At 43.5% G+C, this 22848-nt stretch overlaps 1 protein-coding gene across 1 annotated transcript in view; it reads right to left on the bottom strand.

The window, feature by feature from the left end:
• Window positions 1-8768: 8768 nt before the first annotated feature.
• Window positions 8769-22848, bottom strand: part of rbfox1 (RNA binding fox-1 homolog 1) — a gene marked incomplete at its 5' end in the record, with an annotated part of 163502 nt that continues 149422 nt past the window's right edge. Inside the window, one exon of the mRNA XM_079282002.1 lies at window positions 8769-13925. Coding sequence (XP_079138128.1) covers window positions 13803-13925 — 123 coding nt within the window. The 3' untranslated portion in view covers window positions 8769-13802. The remainder of the gene's footprint in view (window positions 13926-22848) is intronic.

The following is a 22848-nucleotide window of genomic DNA, read 5'->3' on the forward strand; positions in this document are numbered from 1 at the left end:
GACATGATGAATAATGGGTGGTGTTCCGCCTGCGTGTGTCTGATGGTGGACTGCAGGTTGAAAAAGCATTTGCTCAATGAATGGATCCACATTTATTTCTGAACGCATCTAAAATAGCGTAACCCTGAAGAAGAGAAAAGATATAAGAACAAAGTGATTCACACCGTCTCATGTGCAGTGTACAACATGTGAAATGTACTGACCTCAGGCATTTAAGAACAAAGTAAAACTATCTGATCTTAACATCATCACATACTTAAATACACAGTGAAGAAAGCGTTATTAAACAAAAACAGAAAAAACTGTAAATTAATTCATAGTTCATGAAAAAACATTCCTTGCAAAGATACTGAGGACCTGAAATCCAGTCCTCAACGGTAACTACAACTCTGTAGGTGAAGTGGCTCGATGGTTCAATGGATTATTGAAGCTTAACGGAAGTGACGAGTTGCTGACTCTGTGCTGCTGTTTTCCCTCCAATTTGCCTGTCACCTGATCCAGCTCACTTGTGCGTTGTGTCTGTTTCACCGTTTTTTCTAGTTTTAATTGATCTACTAATAGTACGATGTCAGTCAACACGTACTAGAACTTTTTTAGAACGAGAACTGTTTTTGCGTCCACCTTTGTTAAGACCTGGACAAGGCTGTGGACTACGGGCTGGAGCCCAATTGTCCACCAGATCTGCTATGGCTTCACTCACCTCTCCATCCGACTGTGTCAGCTGCACCCGCCTGGTGGATGAAATCACAGAGCTGGAGGGAAGAATAGCCACGCTCTACAGGATCCAGTATGCCGAGAACCTCATGGACACCATCATTTTCGGTCCATCACAAACTGACACAGCCAGCGACCGTGTGCATGATTCCATCGCTTCCAGTCCTGCTGCCGCGGCCCCTCCTCCGATCGCAGCTCCTGACGCTTCCTGGCTACGGCTCGGAGCTAAGCCTAAAGCCCTGGTCAGCTCTACTCCATCACATCACGAGCCCTGGTCCCTGGTCTGTGCTAGCGGCAGCCGGAGAGGGAGGCGCTCATCTCCTACACCCCATGGCTTCGATGTCCAGCTGAAGAATGGATTTAACGCCCTTGCCCTGGCCCAGTTCCCTCCTCTGACTACGGACTCCCAGCTTCCTACATCATCCCAGCTGCCGCCTCGGGGGACCCACAGCCCCGGGTCCACCGACATCCCTACGCCAGTCATTCATGAGCCCTACACGCCGCTCCATACCGTGCTTTACACCAGCACACGGCGAGCTTCGGTCCACCGTTCTCTCAGTCCTTGCTCGTCTTCTCCGCCACCACTGGTTGAATCCTCGCCTCCATCCGCGCGTATTGCACACGCAGTGTTGCCACCTCGTCCCCTCTTCGCCCCGACGACCCTGATAGTCGGGGACTCAATAATCAGGAACACCCGTTTTTTCAACGCGGAGACACACTGTTTCCCCGGAGCAACGGCTGAAGACATCCTGCTGACACTGCCTGGCCTGATGCGCGCCCTCCCGTCTTCCATTCGGCGAATTATCATTCATGTGGGAATCAACGATACAGCCCTCCACCAGTCTGAGTTGACCAAGATAGATTTTACAAATCTTTTAAGCTTTTTAAACAGCTATGGACTGTCTGTTTTTATCAGTGGTCCAAGTCCAACACTCGGCCGTGGATCACAGCGGTTCAGCAGAGTCCTCAGCCGCCACACTTGGCTCCAGGCTGCCTGCAGAACCAACAACGTGAGCTTCATTGACAATTTGAATCTGTTTTGGGGCCGCTCTTCTGCTTTTAAGAAGGATGGTATTCATTTTAACAAGCTGGGTAGCCGCCTGCTAGCGGCTAATTTACAGCATGCTGTTCACTCCCATTCACATGATTGACTGTTTACACCTGGATCCCCTGTCCGCTGTCACTCTTCCTCTACGATCATTCATCAGCCGCATTCATCCCCTACAAGCAACACTAGCTCCCCCTGGCGGCATGGAGGGTCTCCCACTACTCTTTCCACGGCCTCTACCGTAACTTCCACTCCACGACCCATGAACATTCCCGTGAGAATCACAGACTCGCGCTCACGCCCTAGTTATGGTCGGGTTAGAGGTGTTGCACGAGTGATCCGTCCTATTGCACATACCCCCAAAGCTTCCTGTGCTGATGACGACAGTGTCTTCCCCCATCAAAATGTGTCTGATTAATGCACGCTCTATAACAAACAAGGCTCACATTTTAAATGACTTGTTCACAAGTCATAATTTGGCTTTTTAATTTTTGACCGAGACCTGGCAACGGAATATGGAAGGCATCCATTTCAATGAACTCTGCCCTGTGGACTGCTCTTATGTTGGGACACCGCATTTGACGGGCCGTGGTGGAGGCCTCGCCGTGGTCTGGAAGAATCAGCTTTCCTGCCAATTGGGGAGCACAGAATCCTGTGCTACTTTTGAGCTGCAGCTCTCTAAAGTGGGCCGACTGAAGCCGTTTTACTGTTTTTTAATTTACCGACCTCCAGGTCCTGCTGGTCAGTTTTTATCAGAGTTCACAGATGTTCTGACCTCTATTATCAAGCTAGACAAAGTGCTTCTGGTTGGTGATTTTAATCTGCATATCAATAATACAACAGACTGTATTGCCACTGAGTTTCTCAATATTACTGAATCTTTTAATTTCACGCAACATGTTTCTGGCGCCACTCACAGGGGTGGTCACACCTTGGACCTTGTGTTCTCTCTGGGTCTTGATATTGATAATGCCCGTTGTGAGGACCTATTGATCAGTGACCATAAATGTATTTTCTTTGATCTTTCTGTCAATGCTGACCCCTTGTGTCTGAAACAAACATTATACTCCCGCATTATTACTCAGAGTACAGCTGATCAGTTCTCTATGCACTTCTACTGTGATATCAACACAAATCTCAATGATGTTGAACTCTTGATACAGTCTTTCAATGAACATTGCACCACTTTGCTGGATAAAGTGGCACCTCTTAAGGAAAGGACCAGGGCAGCCTATAACACTACTCCGTGGATGACAGACGCTGTGTGCAGCCTGAGACAGAAGTGTCGCAGGACAGAGCGGCTCTGGAAAGCCACTGGGCTAGAAGTGCATCGCTCATATCTCATAGACCTTAGAGTTTCTTTTAATGCTGGAGTAAAGGAAGCTAGAACTGCTTATTTTGCCAACCTAATCCCTCGCAAGATTTCTTCAAAGAGAAATCCCAAGATCCTGTTTGACACAATTAAGAAAATTGTTTCACCGTCTGTCTCCACATTACCATGCTATTCTGTTGAAGATTGCAACAAATTCCTTATCTATTTTATTGATAAGGTAACAGGTATTAGGTCTGGCATTCAGCCTGGGATCTGTTCATCTACTTGTAGCTCCTCGCAATCTCCTTCTGTTCTGGACTCTTTCCAGCCTATCAGCCGTCAAGACCTGATGGACTTAATTAACAAAACAAAGCCATCATCTTGCCCTCTGGATATAATCCTCTCTATTGTCGAGAAGAGTTGAGATCACAGAGGAAGCCGCCTTGGATACATGCTACACGATCAGGGGAAAGTCAGGATATAAAAGCACGAAGCATATACTCAGAAATCAATAGTTAAAGTGTAATCGAAAGATAAGGTTTATGATCATTATATAACGAATGTGTAAACAGATAGAGTGATTTAACAAATGTAAAAACTGATTATAATAATGATCTGTGCAACAGAGTTGAGACGTGAAAAGTGTGTATGAAAGAAGCTTTGGGGGACATGGAACCTTCCAGAAACAGTGAGTCAGGAACAGATGTGTTGGGCGTAGGTCGGAAAAACAGACACGCGGCAGCAAAGTCTGTTGCAAGAGATGACTAATAGAAGCAAGAGGAGAACTCCGGTACTTTCTATACATAAGCACACACACATAAGGGTGGGATGAAGATCATGTGTTCATAATAGGAGGGGGGGAACAGACAGCCCAAATCAAGGATAAAAGGAGATGCTTGCGATACGCAGGCTGGGATTTCTACACGAGCCGTCCAGACGCTCTGAGAAGAAGATACGGACAATCGCCACTGAAGTATTCGAGAACTTCGTCTCTGTTCACGGAAAGAAGACCGCTGTTCGTGGACAAAGATTGAAAGACGGAGATTTTCCTCTCCCCACTGCTCGACTTTAACAACTGAACAACGGAGGAACGCGGCAGTCCTAGAAAGACTTTGTACTGAGCCTTGAGGAATGTTGAACGGACTCCGCTGCGGGAGCAGGAGGACCGAGGGTCTGGCCAGACCTTCGCTCCTAACAACTCCAAAAGAACCTTTTCATCGCACCTTTGAAAATCCAGCTCCAACCGAGCCGTCTCGGCATCTAAAACTAATGAGTATAATCTAAGAAGAAAATTAATGTAACGAATCAAGTGTAGTAACATTTTATGTGAGCTGTAGCTTAACCCTTGCTAACTAACTAAATATAACCTGCAATATATATCTAATCTGCATTTAAAGTAAATTTCTCAAGTGCATTTATTTGCTTAAGTAGTAAAAGTTCCTCGTGGCAGTAAAAAGTTAAATCCATTGTATGTCTAACAACTGAGTTCTGTAAGGTTATCCTAGAGACCGAATCCACTTAACAATCCCTTACGGTTTTAGAAGTAATCCTAGCTGTTAAAACCTAACCTGGCATTTACCAAGAGCACGGATCCAGAAGAGGGAAGCTGCCATAACCATGACTGGTAGGAGCGCCCGGGGCCAGGGTGGCCTCTCAGCCGAGTGCACTCAGACCGGAGGAAGCAGGGTAGACGTCGGGAGTAACGGCAGTTAGCAGAGCCAGGCGAGTTCCCTCGCAAGAACACCAGCTCGACAATCTTTTAATCGAGAGCTGAGTCAGTAAGTAGCCCCGTATCGGGCCAGAAGTACCCCAGGATCTAACACTATTTAAGAAAGTTCTGCTAACTATTGGCCCTGCAGTAACATCTATTGTCAATTCCTCATTGTCTACAGGAATTGTCCCTTCCTATTTCAAACATGCCACCATCCAGCCCATATTAAAGAAACCTAACTTTGATCCAGCTTTGCCCATGAACTACAGGCCCATATCAAAACTGCCTTTCTTGTCCAAAATTTTAGAGAAAGTGGTGGCCAAACAACTTACTGCTGCACTGGAGAGGCACAACATGTATGACAAGTTCCAGTCTGGGTTTCGTAAGCAACACTCTACTGAAACCGCTCTCCTGAGGGTTTCAAATGACATTCTCATGTGTGCTGATGCAGGTGACTGCTCTGTGTTAGTTCTTCTGGACCTCAGTTCTGCATTTGACACTGTAGACCATGACATCCTGATCAAGAGGCTACGTGATTGGGTGGGCATATCTGGCATAGCATTAGACTGGTTTACATCTTACCTCAATGACAGAAGTTTCAATGTCTCTGTGGGTGATTTTGTGTCTGTTATCTCTCCACTGTCTTGTGGTGTACCGCAGGGCTCGGTTCTGGGGCCTCTGTGATTTTCCCTTTATCTGTTACCTTTGGGGCCGATTATAAAAAGCTATAATGTGTCCTATCACTTATATGCAGACGACATCCAACTCCATCTGTCATTCAAACCCAGCGAGGCATTCACATTAACTAGGCTCCTGGACTGTGTCAATGCCATCAGAGACTGGACGGCAGAAAACTGTTTGCAATTCAATGACTCTAAGACGGAGGTCCTAGTTATTGCTCCAGAGGAGTTTGTCCCCATGATCAGGCAGATTATTAGTCCACTCTCCTCTGCTGCCCATTGCAACCTGCATAATCTTGGGATTTTCTTTGATCGATCCATGTCATTTGACCCTCATGTTAAGCAGCTGTCCAGGTCATGTTTCTTCCATCTAAGAAATATCAGTAAACTGAGATCTGTAGTATCAACACCTGAATTAGAGATGATCATACACACATTTATCTCTTCACGCATTGACAACTGCAACTCACTTTTTACATCACTCAGTGCATCTGCTCTTAACCATCTGCAGGTCATCCAAAGCGCTGCCGCCAGATTACTCACCAGGACAAATCGACGGTCTCACATCACCCCCGTACTCCGATCTCTCCACTGGCTTCCTGTAGCATCTAGGATACACTTTAAAATTCTCACCATCACTTACAGAGCACTTCACGGTCAGGCTCCGACTTATGTAGCTGATCTACTTCACCCCTATTCACCCGCCCGCACTCTCAGGTCAAACGCTCTAGGTCTTCTGTCAGTCCCACGCACACGATTTAAGACCCGTGGTGACCGAGCCTTTGAGGCAGTGGCCCCGAGGCTCTGGAATGCTCTGCCTGCAACTCTGCGCCTCGCAGATACTGTGGATACTTTTAAAAGCCAGCTCAAAACCCACCTGTTTAGGCTGGCGTTTGTGTAAAAGTAAACCCATGTCCTAGACCTGCTCTTAAAATATGTTTTACATTTTTATTTTATTTTTTACTTTTCTCTGTGTATATAATTTATTGACCCTAGGGTCACATTGTGTTCGTTATGCTTTTAAATGTCTGCTCTGTTAAGCACTTTGTGATACTATTGTCTGTGAAAAGCGCTGTATAAATAAAATTCAAATTCAAATGCATTCAATCAGGAGAGACAAGTCAGATGAAGTTCATTATTAACAGATATGTGATGATACAGTCTTGACAGAGTCTTTGGCGGTTGGACTCTACAGATTTGTAATGGACGGTTACATATACATTACTGAATTACATATTAATCAGATCTGATGAGTTATCTGGAAATAAAAAAACTAATATAAAGGAAACAGTGAACAGCAAAGTAGACATTGAGCCAACACGCCACCACCAGTTCTATGCATGTATTGAGAACGTGGGCAGGAATGATTACGGAAGAATTTACACAATTAATGATGTGATAACAGCAGATTATGATAGCAGGCAGCAACATGAAAGCAGTAGCGGTAACAAAGGCTCCGACACACATGTCTTACGAGGGATTTAAGGCAAACCTAAAGAGGTATGGAGAGGTATGCAGAGCATGAACAATCATTGTATCTATACTTATTGTATAGAGCAACTTAAGACGGAACTCGTTATGGACCTGGAATGAGATTCCCCCACGATGCTGATTCTGCAAAAAATGCAATTACACTTAACAGATCCCCAAAGCTGCTGCTGCTGCTATGTATGTGAGACCACATGTCAGAATAAAGTTACAAGCATGTGAGGTCACAAGGACTATGATGCAATGACTGGGGTTACGATATGTCATCGTTTAGCAGACACTTTTATCCAAAGCAACTTACAATTCAGATTCTATCACACGGTAGGAACAGCTGCGGGAGCAGTTGTTGGCTTAAGTGTCTTGCTCAAGGACATGCGACTAGTGGAGCCGGAGCCGGGGATCGAACTGCCGAAGAGAAACCGCAGAACTCCCAAACCCTAGAGGAGCTAACATCACAATGTGTGCACCACTGTCCCACAATGGTTTGTTGTTACACAAACCACTCACTGGCCTCATTCATTTCTCTTCTGGTTGACCTGTTCCAGTGGAGGAGAGAAGCTGAGGGGCAAGGAACTGGTGTGTTGTGGTATTCCACCACTCTGCTGCAGTTACAGCATCCCAGGATGTCATCGCTATTTCTGCCTCCATGCTCCCCCCTCCTGAAGCATAGGAGTGTTTATCTGCGTGGAGGTGGAAGTCCAAGATGTCCAAGATGAGGAGGAGGACTGGAACCCCCACCGTACTGTACAGTTGTGCCTGATTAGACTGCACATGTTGTTGATGTTTCTGGATTTTCAGGAAGTTAGTTTTTGTTTCAACTTTTTATTTTGCAAGTAAATTACTAAGTGCAAGGTTATAAAAAAATAAGGATATTGAAGCAAATAATTCTTGTTGTATATACTTTAGCACAGTCAATACAGTGAAAAGGTTCTTATTCTTATTCTATAATGAAATACTGATTTATGTGAAAAATCATTAAAATGGCAAAGATAAAAGTTCATAATTAATGTGATGCTGCCGGTTGTTCCTGTTTTTTTAAGTCTGTGTGTTATGGCTGACGTTGTTTCCTTTCTGAGTGGGAATAGTTGTCAGTGTTTTGAGACATGTATGAAGTGTTTTGGATGCATGTTGGTAATGCAGACTGTAAGAGTTTTGAAAAAGTGTCTTCAGTATTGACCGATGCTTGTTGCTAATTGCAAACGACTGTAAATGACCCGCTAGATTAAAAGATGTGTACCGAAGCCCTGAGAGGCACGTGAGAATAGAACAACTGGTGATCCGTTTTCTAAGCGCGATCGACATGCTGTAATACTCCTGTTGGCCACCAGAGGCTGACATGAATCACACTGTCGCACTAGGAGGCATGTTTCATCATTATCATGAACACACACTGCAGTTTATTTTGACTGTTATCTCTCACATGTAAAGCATGTGTTAATGAGCAGCTGAAAACACAACACATCTGTTTGAGTAACGTTTGCTGAAAACTACGATGACCAGCTGTTTTAGTTGCTGACCCTTTTTCAGAAAAGAAACTATATATTTGTGAGTTGTTTGTCATTATTTACGTTGCCAGAAGGAACCAATGGGCTGAGAGCCACAGAAAGTCAGGAAGTACTGAGAGACGGACACACAGCAGTTCTTCGTGTTTTCATGCCAACCGTTGACAATAAGAACATATAAAACAACACACAATACAGCAGAGCAATGACACGGTCAGACCAAATGCAATGTGGCTTGAACAGACGAGACCTTCTTGAGAAAACCAAACTTTATTGATGGTTATTGATTCGTGGAAGAACCATAGTGCATGCACATACAATGACTGAGTAGGAAGCCTTGTTTTGAACCACAACACCTACTGGAAACAGAGCTTGTATAAAGTAGTTCGGAGTCAGACATTCAGCATATTGAGGACTACCAGCTGTCCAGTTTCTGAGCCCAGCAGCCCCGATGCTCTTACTACTGCCTCTTCTATAATGTAATGCATCTGAGAGGTTGTCCTATCTAATCTGTTATGAATACAAAAAGGGAGATATGTAACGACGCCACTAATTGGGAATAGTTGTAAACAGAATGTGGCACAGGAAGCGGCCCGTAGGCTGGCTTGCAATGCAGCCGTAGCAGAGCTCCTGTTGCCCATGTAGTGCTTTTCAAATACACTGCAGATTTATAACATTAACTTCTATTTACATCATACTGTAGATTAGCCTGTTTATTTCTCATATTAATGTAGTATTATAATACTCAAACAGTTCATTTTCAAGAGTAAAGGTTGAGTTCTAGGAAATAACAGAAATGATAACACGTTAAGAAGAACATGAGAGGAAAGAGAATCAGAAATTACAGAGCTGACAAAAAAAGGTTCGGAAAAGTTTAAATATGTCTCAGGTTTATCTGAACAGACAGGTGACATGTGCAGAAGGGTCCAGCTGACCAACAGAAACCAATCAAGTCAAAGAATGAGCGCATGTACATTGTGATTACATTGTTTGTAAAGAGTTCATAAAAATCAGAACAATGGATAGAAAATCGATACGCTCGCCCGAACATCTGATCTACTCTAAGTCTAAAACATCATACCATTGTGTTTTCATATGAGAGAACAGCTGAACTATTATACATTGTTGGATTATTACACCGTTCTTTACCTTCAACTTTAAGAATGAAAGAAAAACAAAATAAGATCAAACTAAATGAATGAGATAAAATAGACACAGATTCGACGTCTTTACACTTCTTTGACTTTTCCTTCACAATTTTCCACTTCAGCTGTTCTTATTGAATCAACACCTCGCAACTTCAGTTTCATGAGTGAAACAAGAGCGCATAAGAAAGGAGGTGGAGTTGCTGTTTTATTTAATGATTCTCTTCAATGCAAGCAGATGTCCTTTGGTCATTTTAGTTCTTTTGAATATGTGGCTCTGAATTCCACTCAAGCTTTATTCCTAAACATTTACAGACCACCTAAATACTGTGCAACCTTCTTTGATGAGTTTACTGAACTGCTGTCTGTAATCTGTATTGATTTTGACTGTGTTGTTATTGTTGGTGATTTTAATATCCATGTTGATAATCCCCAGGACAGAGAGTCTATAGAACTATGTGGTGTCCTTGATAACTATGATCTGACTCAGCATGTGACAGGACCCACCCACAACAGGGGGTACACTCTGGACCTAATCATCACCAAAGGTGTAAACATTTCCAAGGTTGCTGTGACTGATGTTGCACTCTCTGATCATTTCTGTGTTTTCTTTGAGAGTGCAATCTCCTTGCACACAAATGTCCAAACCAAGGTTGTGACAAAGCGTTACATCTCTGAAAACACCAGTGAACTATTTATTCAGAAGTTCTCCTCCACACCAGCCCTCTCTTGCCTCTCAGTCAATGAGCTTGTAGATGGCTTCAATTTTAAAGTTAAAAATATTATTGATGCCATTGCAGCCACTAAAGTGAAGGTTGTCTCGGGTAAGCAAAGATCTCCTTGGAGAAATGCTACGCTGGTCAAAATAGAGAAACAAGAGTGTCGGAAAGCTGAGCGCAGGTGGCGAAAAACTAATCTCCAGGTTCACTGTGACATCTATGAATAGAGACTTCGCAATTATAATTTGGAACTTAGAAATGCAAGGCAGTCATTCTTCTCTGACATCATAACCAAAAACAAGAACAATACACGCGCCTTATTTGCTACCGTCGACAGGCTAACAAACCCTCCAGTGTCGGTAGCTGCTGAGCTCCAATCCACCTGGGCATGCAATCAATTTGCCTCCTTTCTTACTGACAAAATTCAGAAAATTAGACAAGCAGTCAGTGCCTCCACATCAACCACAGGATATGTGTTGTCCCGATCTCTGAATAACATCCATTCAAATATCATGACACAATTTCATTCAATCGATCGTAGAAGCCTAGAAGACATCATACAACATCTGAAGTCATCCTCCTGCTGCTTGGATATTCTATCAACACACTTTTTCAAAAATATTTCAAACTGCATGACCACTGATCTCTTACAAATTGTAAACACATCCCTTCTCTCAGGTGTCTTCCCACAAGCCCTAAAAACTGCAGTTATTAAACCGCTCCTAAAGAAGGCTAGTTTAGACTCCGCAACGATGAAAAATTATAGGCCAATATCAAACCTCCCATTTTTTAGTAAAATAATTGAAAAAGCGGTTTTCCAACAGCTGTAAAATCACCGCTCAGCTTCAGTCACTGATGTTAAAACCCACAAACAAAGCCAGAAATCTAGGTGTAGTTATGGATTCAGACCTCAACCTGAACAGCCATATCAAGACAATTACAAAATCAGCCTACCTGAAGAATATATCAAGGATTAGAGGACTTATGTCTCAACAGGATTTGGAAAACCTTGTCCACGCAGTTATCTTCAGCAGACTGGACTACTGTAACGGTGTGTTTACAGGTCTCTGTAAAAAATCCGTCAGAAAGCTGCAGCTGATTCAGAACGCTGCAGCTCGAGTCCTCACTAAGACCAGGAGGGTGGACCACATCACTCCAGTTCTGAGGTCTTTGCACAAAGTCCCACAAAGTCCCAGAAAGCTGCAGGTCTGCTGAGACCCTCAGCTCATTTAAATCAAGATTGAAGACCTTTCTGTTTGCTGCTGCCTTTAATTGAACCACGTTCAATTCATATATTAATCAATTTCCTGCATTTCTGCATTTTACTACTGCATTTTGTTTCTTACACTGTTTTTTAATTGTTTTTGAAATCTCCTTTTCTTTTGCCTTGTGTTGTGATGCTTTTAATGGTTTTATGTGAAGCACTTTGAATTACCTTGTTGTTGAAATGTGCTATACAAATAAACTTGCCTTGCCTTGCCTTCATCCGATTCGTCTCAACAAATCTCTGCTTTTATTCACTTGACCCTCGTTTTTTTTAAATATCACAGCATGTGGACTCAGCAATGAAATGGTTGAACAGTTTGGTTGCTATGGCAATTCTTTTTTCTCATGTCATAATTCGTATCTATGTAGAATCCGCACTGTACACACAACACCCCAGATACGTCCATCAAAAGCTTTGGCTTGAAGAGATGTGAGCAGGTGATTGAGTCAGTGCTGACTCACACCGCTCTCTCCCTAAAGAGGGAGCTGAACTACACCTGGACATCTGTGGGAGCTGAGAGCAGCTGTCACTGCTAATAGTTTGTGTCCTTTTGTATTTTCCTTTTCATTACCTTATGACAAAGCAGAAATGCCCTCATTAGAGACATTCTTCTCATTCTGACTATAGAAACATCAAACAGAGAATGTTGTTATCATGAAACACACATCATTCACCAAAGGAGAGAAAACGATGTGGAGAGCTCGTCATGTAGTTATGACTCAGTACCTCATGATTATCAGAGGTTCACCATGTCATTATGAGTAGTTATTGTCTGTCTAATCCATGGAGCCATAGGAAGTGATGTGCTGATGATGTGGGGTAAAGGATACTCTTCTACCTGGACTCTACCTCCTCATGTTCCTGCAGCGCTCTCCCTCAATGCTGGACCTGGTCCATGAAGTGATGTCCTCATCAGTCACTGAGAAGCAGATACATGAGGAGTCCAGGTTGAAGGGTTTATATATCATGTTAACGGCTATGTTTTGGTGTTGAGTGTAATATCTGTCAGTTGAGATGTTGAGGAGAGATATCTGTGATGCTGCGTCAGTCAAAACACGACTGGTGACTGGTGTCATTGGATTGCACTGCTGTAGAAACCGCTTGGGTCAAAGTTGACTTGCTGTCAGCTGCTGATCCTAAATTCCCACCAAATCAGACGGACTGCTCACAGCTACATTTGCAGCATCTACTCTCAGTCTGAAGCTCATGCACATGCTCATCTGAGTGGACCCAGACGTTGACGTTTGCTGGATGATGAATATATTTGACATGTTAGAGATGGGATTTTGTAATTATGACATAGAAAGTCAAACTTACATGGAAATGTTCTTTCTTTTCCAATGTAATGCAATGTTGTAAGTTACAAAACAAACCTCCTCATGTAGCATGAAATGATATTGGGCTACAATACATGCAGTTTCCATGACTATGGAGACACTACATGGGATTTTGTCTCTTAAAAGAGTTATTATCTTAGTTTGGCAACATAACTATGAGCAAATGCCAGAAAGGTTGCAGCCACAAGTAAAGGACGTGTTCTCATGGTGACAAGACATTTTAGTTTTGGAGATCTCAGGATGATGGACTTCATAATAGCAACAATGGCTGTTCTCAGTTGACCCACCCTGCTCGCAATGGTTCAGAGAAGAACTTTTGGTCTTTGTCCATGTTTTCAAAGGCTCCTCGACTTCCTCAAAAGATTGCATCGCTAAACTGACAGAGGAGGTGCCAAAGAAAGCCGACACAAGTAAAACAACACATGACTAGCATAGTCACCATAACACTCTTACAAAACAGAACAACCCGATGTGTGACTGTGACCTATGTTACATGGTTGGAGTTGTATACAAGCCCTAACAACTTGAATCTGATAAATGTGTCATCTTTGTCCTAATCAGCGCTCTAGCAGCTCTCTAATAATAGTACCATGGACAGAACTACAGCCGATAATCTAGGTTGAAATCTTTAGAAATTAAAAAACCACAATATCAAAATACACAGCACAAAATATCTGAGGTATAAGAGGAAAAATATCAGCTGTCATTTTATTCTTTTTTTGTACTTCTCACTCAGGAGAAGCTGAAATGATGCACAAACTGCATGTATTGCATTACCCAGGCCTCCGTAACTCGTTCTCCCTGTAAGGGTTCGGGTTCATTCACTCACACACTTTCTTTCTGTCCTGTTGGAAGGTTGAGTATCGGTTGGCGGTGTCGCTAATAGGGTGCGAAGCGGCTGTAGCCTCCCCGGTATATGCTAGCCTGGAGAGAGGACAGCACTAGCCCCACGTCGTCCGCATGGCTCCGAGTTTTCGCATCTGTCAGCGGGGTGAACGCGTTCTGAAACAGACACACAAATGCACGGACAAACACAGTGGTTCACCCGCACACACACAGCCACACACACCCAGGAGAGGACGCACAAACACATATCCATAGAAACACACACACACACACAAGCACCCATTAGCCTCTTTAGTCCTGCACACACTACAACTAGCGTTTCAACATTACGTTACCGTTATTCCAGTGCAAAGCCATGGGGGGGATGAAAAGACCAATGATCGGAGCAACCGTCATGCAGCAAGCACAGTGAGGCGCTTCATGCCGGGGGTGCATGCCAACTGCTATGTGAAAGAAATCCAGTCAATACAACTGTGAACAAGTGGAGCAAAAGATCAAAGGAATCAAGTCAAAAGGTGATTTTAAGCAGAATGGGAACCAGGAGGGGCTTCATCTGGATCATGCTGGTTTTCACTGGGTGGAGGTGATGGAGATTTTGAGGCAGTTGCAGCATTTAGCAGCAGTCATTTTAGATGTATTATGAAATGTGATTTATTTCTGTGACTGACAGTTCAAGGAGAATGTTGAAAACAGTTTCCGCTGTACGTGTCCAGATGAAATTGCATTTATGAATCTTTTCACAAAGCTGTCCGTCAGCGAAGGAGTGACGTTCTAACTGGCCAGACACTCTCAGTGGTTGATGCTCCTACTCTTACAATGAATCCTCTGCCAATCTGCTCGTCTCTAATTCAGGTCAAAGTTCCACCTCAAACCACCGACCGTATTTCCTCAAACTCAGAAGGTATGTGATAATATCAGTGCCTTGCAGGGGGAACGTATATTGAAGTTCTTGCCGTTGCTTCTACCTCAACCTTCATCACTTCATTTTGTTCTCCTTCATTCATCCCTAAACACACACACGTTTAACACCGTATGGTGTAGGACATTCGAAACACTTCATGCTAATTGTTTTTCAAAAGGTGTTCATGAGCTTAAGTCGTAATGTGGAAACAACATGGGCACTACTTTATTGCAACACCACATGAATGCAGCAGGAATGCCTCATCCCAGTGTTACGAAATAAACAGACAAACAAGCTGACCACATCACCTCCGTATCCGAGCTGACCACATCACCTCCTTATCCGAGCTGACCACATCACCTCCGTATCCGAGCTGACCACATCACCTCCGTATCCGAGCTGACCACATCACCTCCTTATCCGAGCTGACCACATCACCTCCGTATCCGAGCTGACCACATCACCTCCGTATCCGAGCTGACCACATCACCTCCTTATCCGAGCTGACCACATCACCTCCGTATCCGAGCTGACCACATCACCTCCGTATCCGAGCTGACCACATCACCTCCTTATCCGAGCTGACCACATCACCTCCTTATCCGAGCTGACCACATCACCTCCGTATCCGAGCTGACCACATCACCTCCGTATCCGAGCTAACTGTGTGTTACTGACCTAATGTTAGCAGATGTGTTTTCTTGTTGAAATCTGAAAATCATGATGGTTCTTGTAGAGGTTTTGGCAGGCAGCTGCTGTCTCTTCTTCCTGGTACTGTACCAGCACTGAATCTTGTAGCGGTACGGAGTACTGGACTGTACGGGCCTACTGCTCCCTGCTCCCGAGAGAATCAGCACAATGGGGACTTTGGGTCGTGTTTATTGTTTTCTCCGTGACTTTTCTTCTGTCGAGAAGTACGGAGGCTTCGCTGGCAATAATCACTGGAAGTTATGACATCATTTTGGTTGCAAATTCCCAAGGCTCATCTTGCTCCACAGCATGGAGACCCATTTGCATGGGCACCAGAGGAAGAGGTCTTTGTGAATATTATCGAAACATAAGCTTGTATAACATAGTGATATTTCTAATACATATGAATATGTTGTGGTATGATATGTTTAATATGTTACTCTAGTCTTGAACGGGGGTAATGAATGCCTTGAGCACAATCACTACTGTCCAATCTATTCCTACATCCTTTGATTTGCGACCATCCCGGATCTCCAAGCAGCTTCGCAATCACCTGCCACAATCTGTCTTTCAATTCCTCATCTATGTATTCTTTCATTTTCCGTCATAAAGTGCTTTGTGCTGGGAGAGGAATGAAGTGAATCAGTTTATCAGATGCCAGTGGACGTGCCTCTGAGTGGTCAAACAAGTCGACAAGACAAATGCAAAAAAAATCAAAAGCTCAAACGGACCCTCACTATTGTTTTCTGAGCAGGTTTCTTTGTCGGTTTGCAAACATGATCGACACAATGTGAGATCATGTTTATTTTTAAACATGCGAAACTTTCAGAAGAAACATACAGACGCGTGTGCAAAGACCTTTCCACGCTTACACAGATTCATACGGGAACTGTTCTTTGGTCAGACAGGAGTCATGGTTCCAGACAGGGTGCTAATCTGGTGGTTATTTGTAGGATTAGTGGGACTAGATATTAACTGAGGGTGGCTAGAGCACTCAGCGGGCAGCGGCATTCAGACGAAATGTCCCACCATGCTAGTTGGGGCAGCTGAGCTCTTTGCATGGGTGAGGGTTGGATTCAGGGGCAGCTGAAAGGTGCATTGGTTCAAAGAATGGTGTCAGAAAGTCTTCATACCGGATGGGTCGGATAATTAGTGGCTATTTGTCAGACTAATGGAACTAGAAAAAACAAGCAAAGTATATCCCAAATTTGTATATTAATATACAGTATATGCATCCAGGTTTGCCTCCCTCTGTTCTCTGCATCGTGGTCTCTATTTCTACACATAGCAACACATTTTTCTTAAATTTACAATGATATACATTTGTATTTATTGATGTTCTGTTTGTATATAAAATAATTTATGAACAATGATTTTACTAGAATATCTTCTAATATGTAGAAATATTATATTGACCCAAATGTTGTAGGGAAAGCGGTAGGGGTGGGAATCACCAGAGGTCCCGATATTATCACGATACTTAGGTAACGATACGATATTATCACGATACTTAGGTCACAATACGATATTATCACGATACTTAGGTCACGATACGGTATTATCACGATACTGCGATATTATCACGATACTTAGGTCACAATACGATATTATCACGATACTTAGGTCACGGTACGGTATTATCACGATACTGCGATATTATCACGATACTTAGGTCACGATACGATATTATCACGATACTGCGATATTATCACGATATTGCGATAACATATATTGCGATTTCTTACTTTTTTCAACTTCAAATGATGTCCCCAAAGGACAACTGTGTCAACATGTTTTATCTAATAAGATAAAGTTTTCAGTCTGTTCATCTCACTTCAATCATTTTTATTGCAGCAGAATATGATTGTCAAGCAGACAGACTGACCAACAATGTCATAAATGTTGCATGAACCTGACAAACTGAACTGTTTGTATTACTACATAGTCCAACTTAACTAAATGCAAACGTGTGGACTCAGTATATGAACTATCACTTATATGAGTAGGATATAAGAGTTACATAACTCAGTTCACTAGCTTAGGCCCCCACCTCGGCCGGAGCGAGTCGTCGTCGGTTGTTTGGAGTGTTGATAAATGGTTGATGGAGATTTAGCCTGATGCAGTTTGGGGGAGGCTTAGCTGAGGATCCACTTCGGCTCCCGGGCCTTGCAGATCCCCCGATCTCCATGGGATAGGAGCATGATGACTATGGGGGGAGATAACCATGAACAAGAGGGAGGGTGGGTGGGATGCAGAAAATGCGAGCGAGCAGAGGCTTAGAGTGGGTAGGTATAAGAGTGTGGCCGGAAGTGGGCGAGTGGCTGTGGTGTGGTCCTGCTCCTGAAATTCAGCTGAGTTTTATCTCCAATATAACTTGCGATGCGTGGACGTTGAGGGCAGAGACAGTTATGCGCTGCACTCTCCCCATGAGCCGGCTACTGTTGGCAGATTTAACCCCGTTGTGAGGCCAGATTGAGCGTGTGAGTGAAACACTTCACATGCAGGAATCCCGCTAACTGAACGCAAACGCCCACGTTGGAAGCATTGTTACAACCACCAGGTTTTTGTCGGCAATCCCCCATTCTTGTGCTGCATTTTGCTCTGTAATGTTTGCCCCGGTGTGACCTACATGTAGTTTGGAGAACGAGAGACATCAGTCACCAGTCCCCTGAGATAATGTGCTGTTATAGTCGCATAGTGTCAAGAAGGGTTGACCCCTCAGAGCTGCCTCGGTAACATGTGAGCACATTCAAGGGAGAATCAGGATGTAAGAGCACAAAGCATATACTCAGAATAAAGTGTAATCAAAAGATAAAGTGTATGAATTATATAACGAAATGTTTAATCAATATGTAATGAATGTTTAAATGCATAGAGTGATTTAACAATTGTAATAAGTGTTTTAACAAATGTTCTGTGTAACCGGAGCTGAGATAGAAATGTATAGTCAGAATGACTTGCGATAAAAGTACTAGTCAGAATGACTTGCAGAAATCAGAGACAGATGTCATGGGTGGAGTTAGGAGGAGACTGTTGCAAGAGATGAGTCATAGAGGCAGGAAGCCTGGACTTGTCCGGACTTGTTCAAACTCAACGCCCTCTCCAGAGGGAGGGGGGATGAGATCATGTATTGAACAAGGGGGGCTGAAAAAGCCCGAATGGAAGATAAAAGGAGACATTTGCAGGCAGCACACTGGGATTTCAACACGGGTGCCGTCCAAGAGCACCGAGGGAAGATACGGACGATCGCAACTGATGTATTGAGGACTTCGTCTCTGTTCACGGAAAGAAGACCGCTGTTCGTGGACAATAAGATTTAAAGACGGAGGTTTTCCTCTCCCCACTGCTCGACTCTCAACATCTGGACAACGGAGAAGACGCAGCAGCCCGAGAAAGACTTTGTACTGAGTTTTGAGGACTGTTGAATGGACTCCGTTGCAGAGCAGGAGGACCGAGGGTCTGGCCGGACCTTCGCTCCTAACAACTCCAAAAGAACCTTTTCATCGCACCATTGAACATCCAGCTCCAACCGAGCCGTCTCGGCAACTAAAACTAATGAGTATAATCAGAGAAGAAAATTAACGTAACGAATCAAGTGTAGTGACATTTTATGTGAGCTGTAGCTTTAACCCTTGCAAACTAACCAAATATAACCTGCAATAAATATCTAATCTGCATTTAAAGTAAATTTCTCAAGTGCATTCATTTGCTCAAGTAGTAAAAAGTTCCTCGTGGCAGTAAAAAGTTAAAGCCATTGTATGTCTAACAACTGAGTTCTGAAAGGTTGTCCTAGAGACCGAATCCACTTAACAACCCCTTACGGTTTTAGAAAGAAGTAATCCTAGCCGTTAAAACCTAACCTGGCATTTACCAAGAGCACGGATCCATAAGAGGGAAGCTGCCATAACCGACGCGACTGGTGGGAGCGCCCGGGGCCAGGACTGGTCTCTCGGCCGAGTGCGCTCTGACCGGAGGAAGCAGGGTAGACGTTGGGAGTAACGGCAGTTAGCGAGCCAGGCGAGTTCCCTCGCAAGAACACCAGCTCGACAATCTTTTAATAGAGAGCTGAGTCAGTAAGTAGCCCCGTATCGGGCCAGAAGTACCCCAGGATCTAACAATAGGAATCCACTGCGCTTGACGTCCCCGGATCGCAAGCTAATGCAACTCTTACTGCTGGACTCAAAGACTCCTCAAGCTTCACTTCTCTGTAGAGCTTGGGCACGCCTGTGTTGGTGAAAAAACGCCACGACGGTGTCATATTCATGTGTCATATCAATGTGTCATATCAATGTGTCATATCCATGTCCTTCTTCCCTTCCTTGTTAAAAAATCCAAAATAAATCCAGACGTCTGATTTGAACGCGGACGGTGCATTTCTGATTTCTTTCTCCGATGTCTCTCTTTGTTTTGACCAACTTCCTACCAATCACGCTGACCCGGCACCTTTGCTGACCTCACCAGAAAACAACTCAGCACCATCTAGTGGACTGAAAAAGCAATTGATTAGATTTTTAGAGTAATCTTTTTTGAATTATTTTTTTTATAGTTTATATCATAAAAGTTCGATACTTGGCGTCCGTGTATCGATACAATATCGGCACGCAAAATATCGCGATACTATGCTGTATCGATTTTCCCCCACCCATAGAAAGCAGAGAATAAGTCTTCCATTCGACTACATTTATACCCAACGTACAGGGATATCCAGCCTCACATACGACTGAAAGGAAATGATGATGTATAACTAAAATGTGTTTTTTAGACTCTCCTCTTCTCCCTAACAAAACTGATTATTCAGAGAGAATATATGAAGAAAGTTGTGTATGGTTCTTTTGTTAATCAGAGTTGATCCACACATTTGAACCAGATGGTTCATCAGAAAATAAATACAAACTAAAACTCTGGATTGTGTTGTTTGTCAGTTCACTTCGGTCTGCAGTGATGTTATGCAGCATCCTGATCAGCTGCAGCGTCCAGTGACACCGATTTCTCAGGAAGGGGTCTGCTGGTGTCATGTATCCTTCTTCCTGTCTCCTCAGAGATCCGTCCTCGCTTCTCCATCCTCAGTCCTCAGAGCAGAAACAAGGAAATTGGAACATCCTTCAACAGATCTAAATGGAACTATTTCCAGAACAAACAAGGAGCGGGAAGCAATTGGAATTGGGAAAATGTAATATTTCAGGACCTAATGATAACTCAAATATCATTTAACATTCGTAATGGGCTTTAAAAAAATAAGGTAACGCAATTTGCGGTATGTTTAATATTGATATGTTAGCGATGTAGCCATACATAAAAACATAACTTGTATATCTTTATTTGTCACACAACTTGCGTACTTCAGTAACGGCACTCCTGTAGTTATTTTAACCCAAACTACGATATGTTCCTAAACATAGCCAAGTTGTTTTGTTGCCTAAACCTTTTTTTTCCTGTGAAGACGGACGGCTTTTGTAGGAACACATAAGAAAATGAGGAGGAACTTTTTGTAAGATATTATACAATAAAGAATATTAGGTGTAGCATCTTCGCCAAAGTCATTGGTGTGTTGTATTATTGACACTTTAAACCTTATTTGAAGCCAAAACACAATGTGACACATTCAGTTTGGAGGGTTCTGTTTGCCAGTAACTTCTGACGATCTTTCCCTCCAGTCCGCTCAGCTTTCTTCACTTCTTCCAGGCGGCTGCTGCTTCACGAGGGATTTAATTATCAAAATTACTCATTATTTCATTACCAGGGAGTGCAGGGTGAGGTGGTATCCACCAAATTAGAAATGTAATAACTAACATGGACTGGGCTGCCAAAGCATGAAGACATTCATCACCTTTTACAGGCGGGATTAATGTGTCATTTGGACTGCCGTTAGCAGCACAGACAATTCAATTAAATTGAAGTGAGGAGATGTCAGCGCTGCAGAAAAGCTTATGCACAGCAAGTGAAGAAGAGGATGGGGTGGGAGACGGGGTGTGGAGGCAGTGAAGCGTGTGTGGAGATTGTGGAGTGCAGTTGGTGGAATTAAATATGTCGTTAACAATGTAATTGTACGTGTACGGATATGCTGGCTGTTGGCATGTTTGGTGAGCTATCTTTGGAAGGTGCTTTAGATCCTACAACCCTGCACATGATGAAAGTAAACTCTTTGTGGGCTTGATTGGCACAGCTGTTTAAGGATAGGTTTAGATTCCTTCAAATCCATCTCAATACAAGGGCATGATTTACACTGTCCCCCTCCTCACTCACTTTACAATACAAGTCTCTCTCAGCATGTCCAGCATGTCCCAAAATGCACTGACCACTTTGTCTCTCGGATACGATCTGTCCAACAGTCAATGTTCTCCTAAAAAGTGGGTGGAATTGATCATCAGTCAGAGACCAAAGCACAGAGCTATGGGTGTACCGGTCAGAGGGCAAAGGGCCAACGGGTTATTCATTTTCGGAAGAGTGGAGGAGATTCTCACTCCCAACTTGTCAAATACTTGCTTTCTTGTTGGCCCTACACTTTACTATGACACTCTAGGTAACCCTCTGCTGTCAGTTCTGGATGTGCGTGTTATATCTGTTAGTTATCGACAACTTGAAAATGTTTGGATTTGTGGGTTGGGGTTTGACAAGCAGATTCATGACTAGAGGATTCAATGTAATTTTATTGATCCCCACTCTTAAGGACGGATGAACTTCACGAGCCTTCCGGGCACAGGCCAAGGGGTTACGACCTGTTGGAAAGTCAGGAGCTCAGTTGAAAGCACTACAATGCTTCTCCAAGTGTCAGGACACCACAAAGAGTTTGGAAAACACTGTTCGTCAGATCTCAGATGTAAATTCCATCCGGGTCGTGGAGCAATGGATCAGCTCTTTACTTACAAGGCTACTGGAGGGGAGTTTGCCTAGTCCAGTCTGAGGTCATAGTGCTCTGTAGCCTTGAAGAAGGCCACGTCTCCCAGGGTGTGTTTTAAGGAGTTCTTCGGAAGTATGGGGTGCCACTACCATTGCTACGTGGCTTGTATGACGCTGTGACGATATTCTCTGCAAAGATTGTACAATTTCAGTTTGAGATTGGATCTCTGCTGTTTTTCCAGATAATATAGTTGTGATGGCTTCCTCAGTCGTCAGTCTTGGAGTGTTCTTCACGTGTGAGGGTAAGATTGAACACAATGAATGCAGACGCTGTACCACACTGCTGTTGTGAGGAAGGAGCTCAGCTTGAAGGTGAAGCTTTCAATTTACCAGCCAATCCAAATCTCACCGATTGTAATGAGCTTTGAGTAGTGACCGAAATTATGAGAACACAGATACAAGGCAAACTAATTTTCCTTGAAGAGGTCAAACCCCAACACTTGAATTATATAGAATAACTTAATTGCATAATGGTGCAACATGGCGGACTCTAAGTTAGAGTCCGCCATGTTGCACCGTTATCTTTCTACAGAAGCCCAGAATGGACGTACCAAACACTGACTCTAGAGACTTTCACGTTGTTATGTTACC

The sequence above is a fragment of the Melanostigma gelatinosum genome (genome assembly GCF_949748355.1).
Source record: "Melanostigma gelatinosum genome assembly, chromosome: 13".
NCBI classification, from domain to species: Eukaryota; Metazoa; Chordata; class Actinopteri; order Perciformes; family Zoarcidae; genus Melanostigma; species Melanostigma gelatinosum.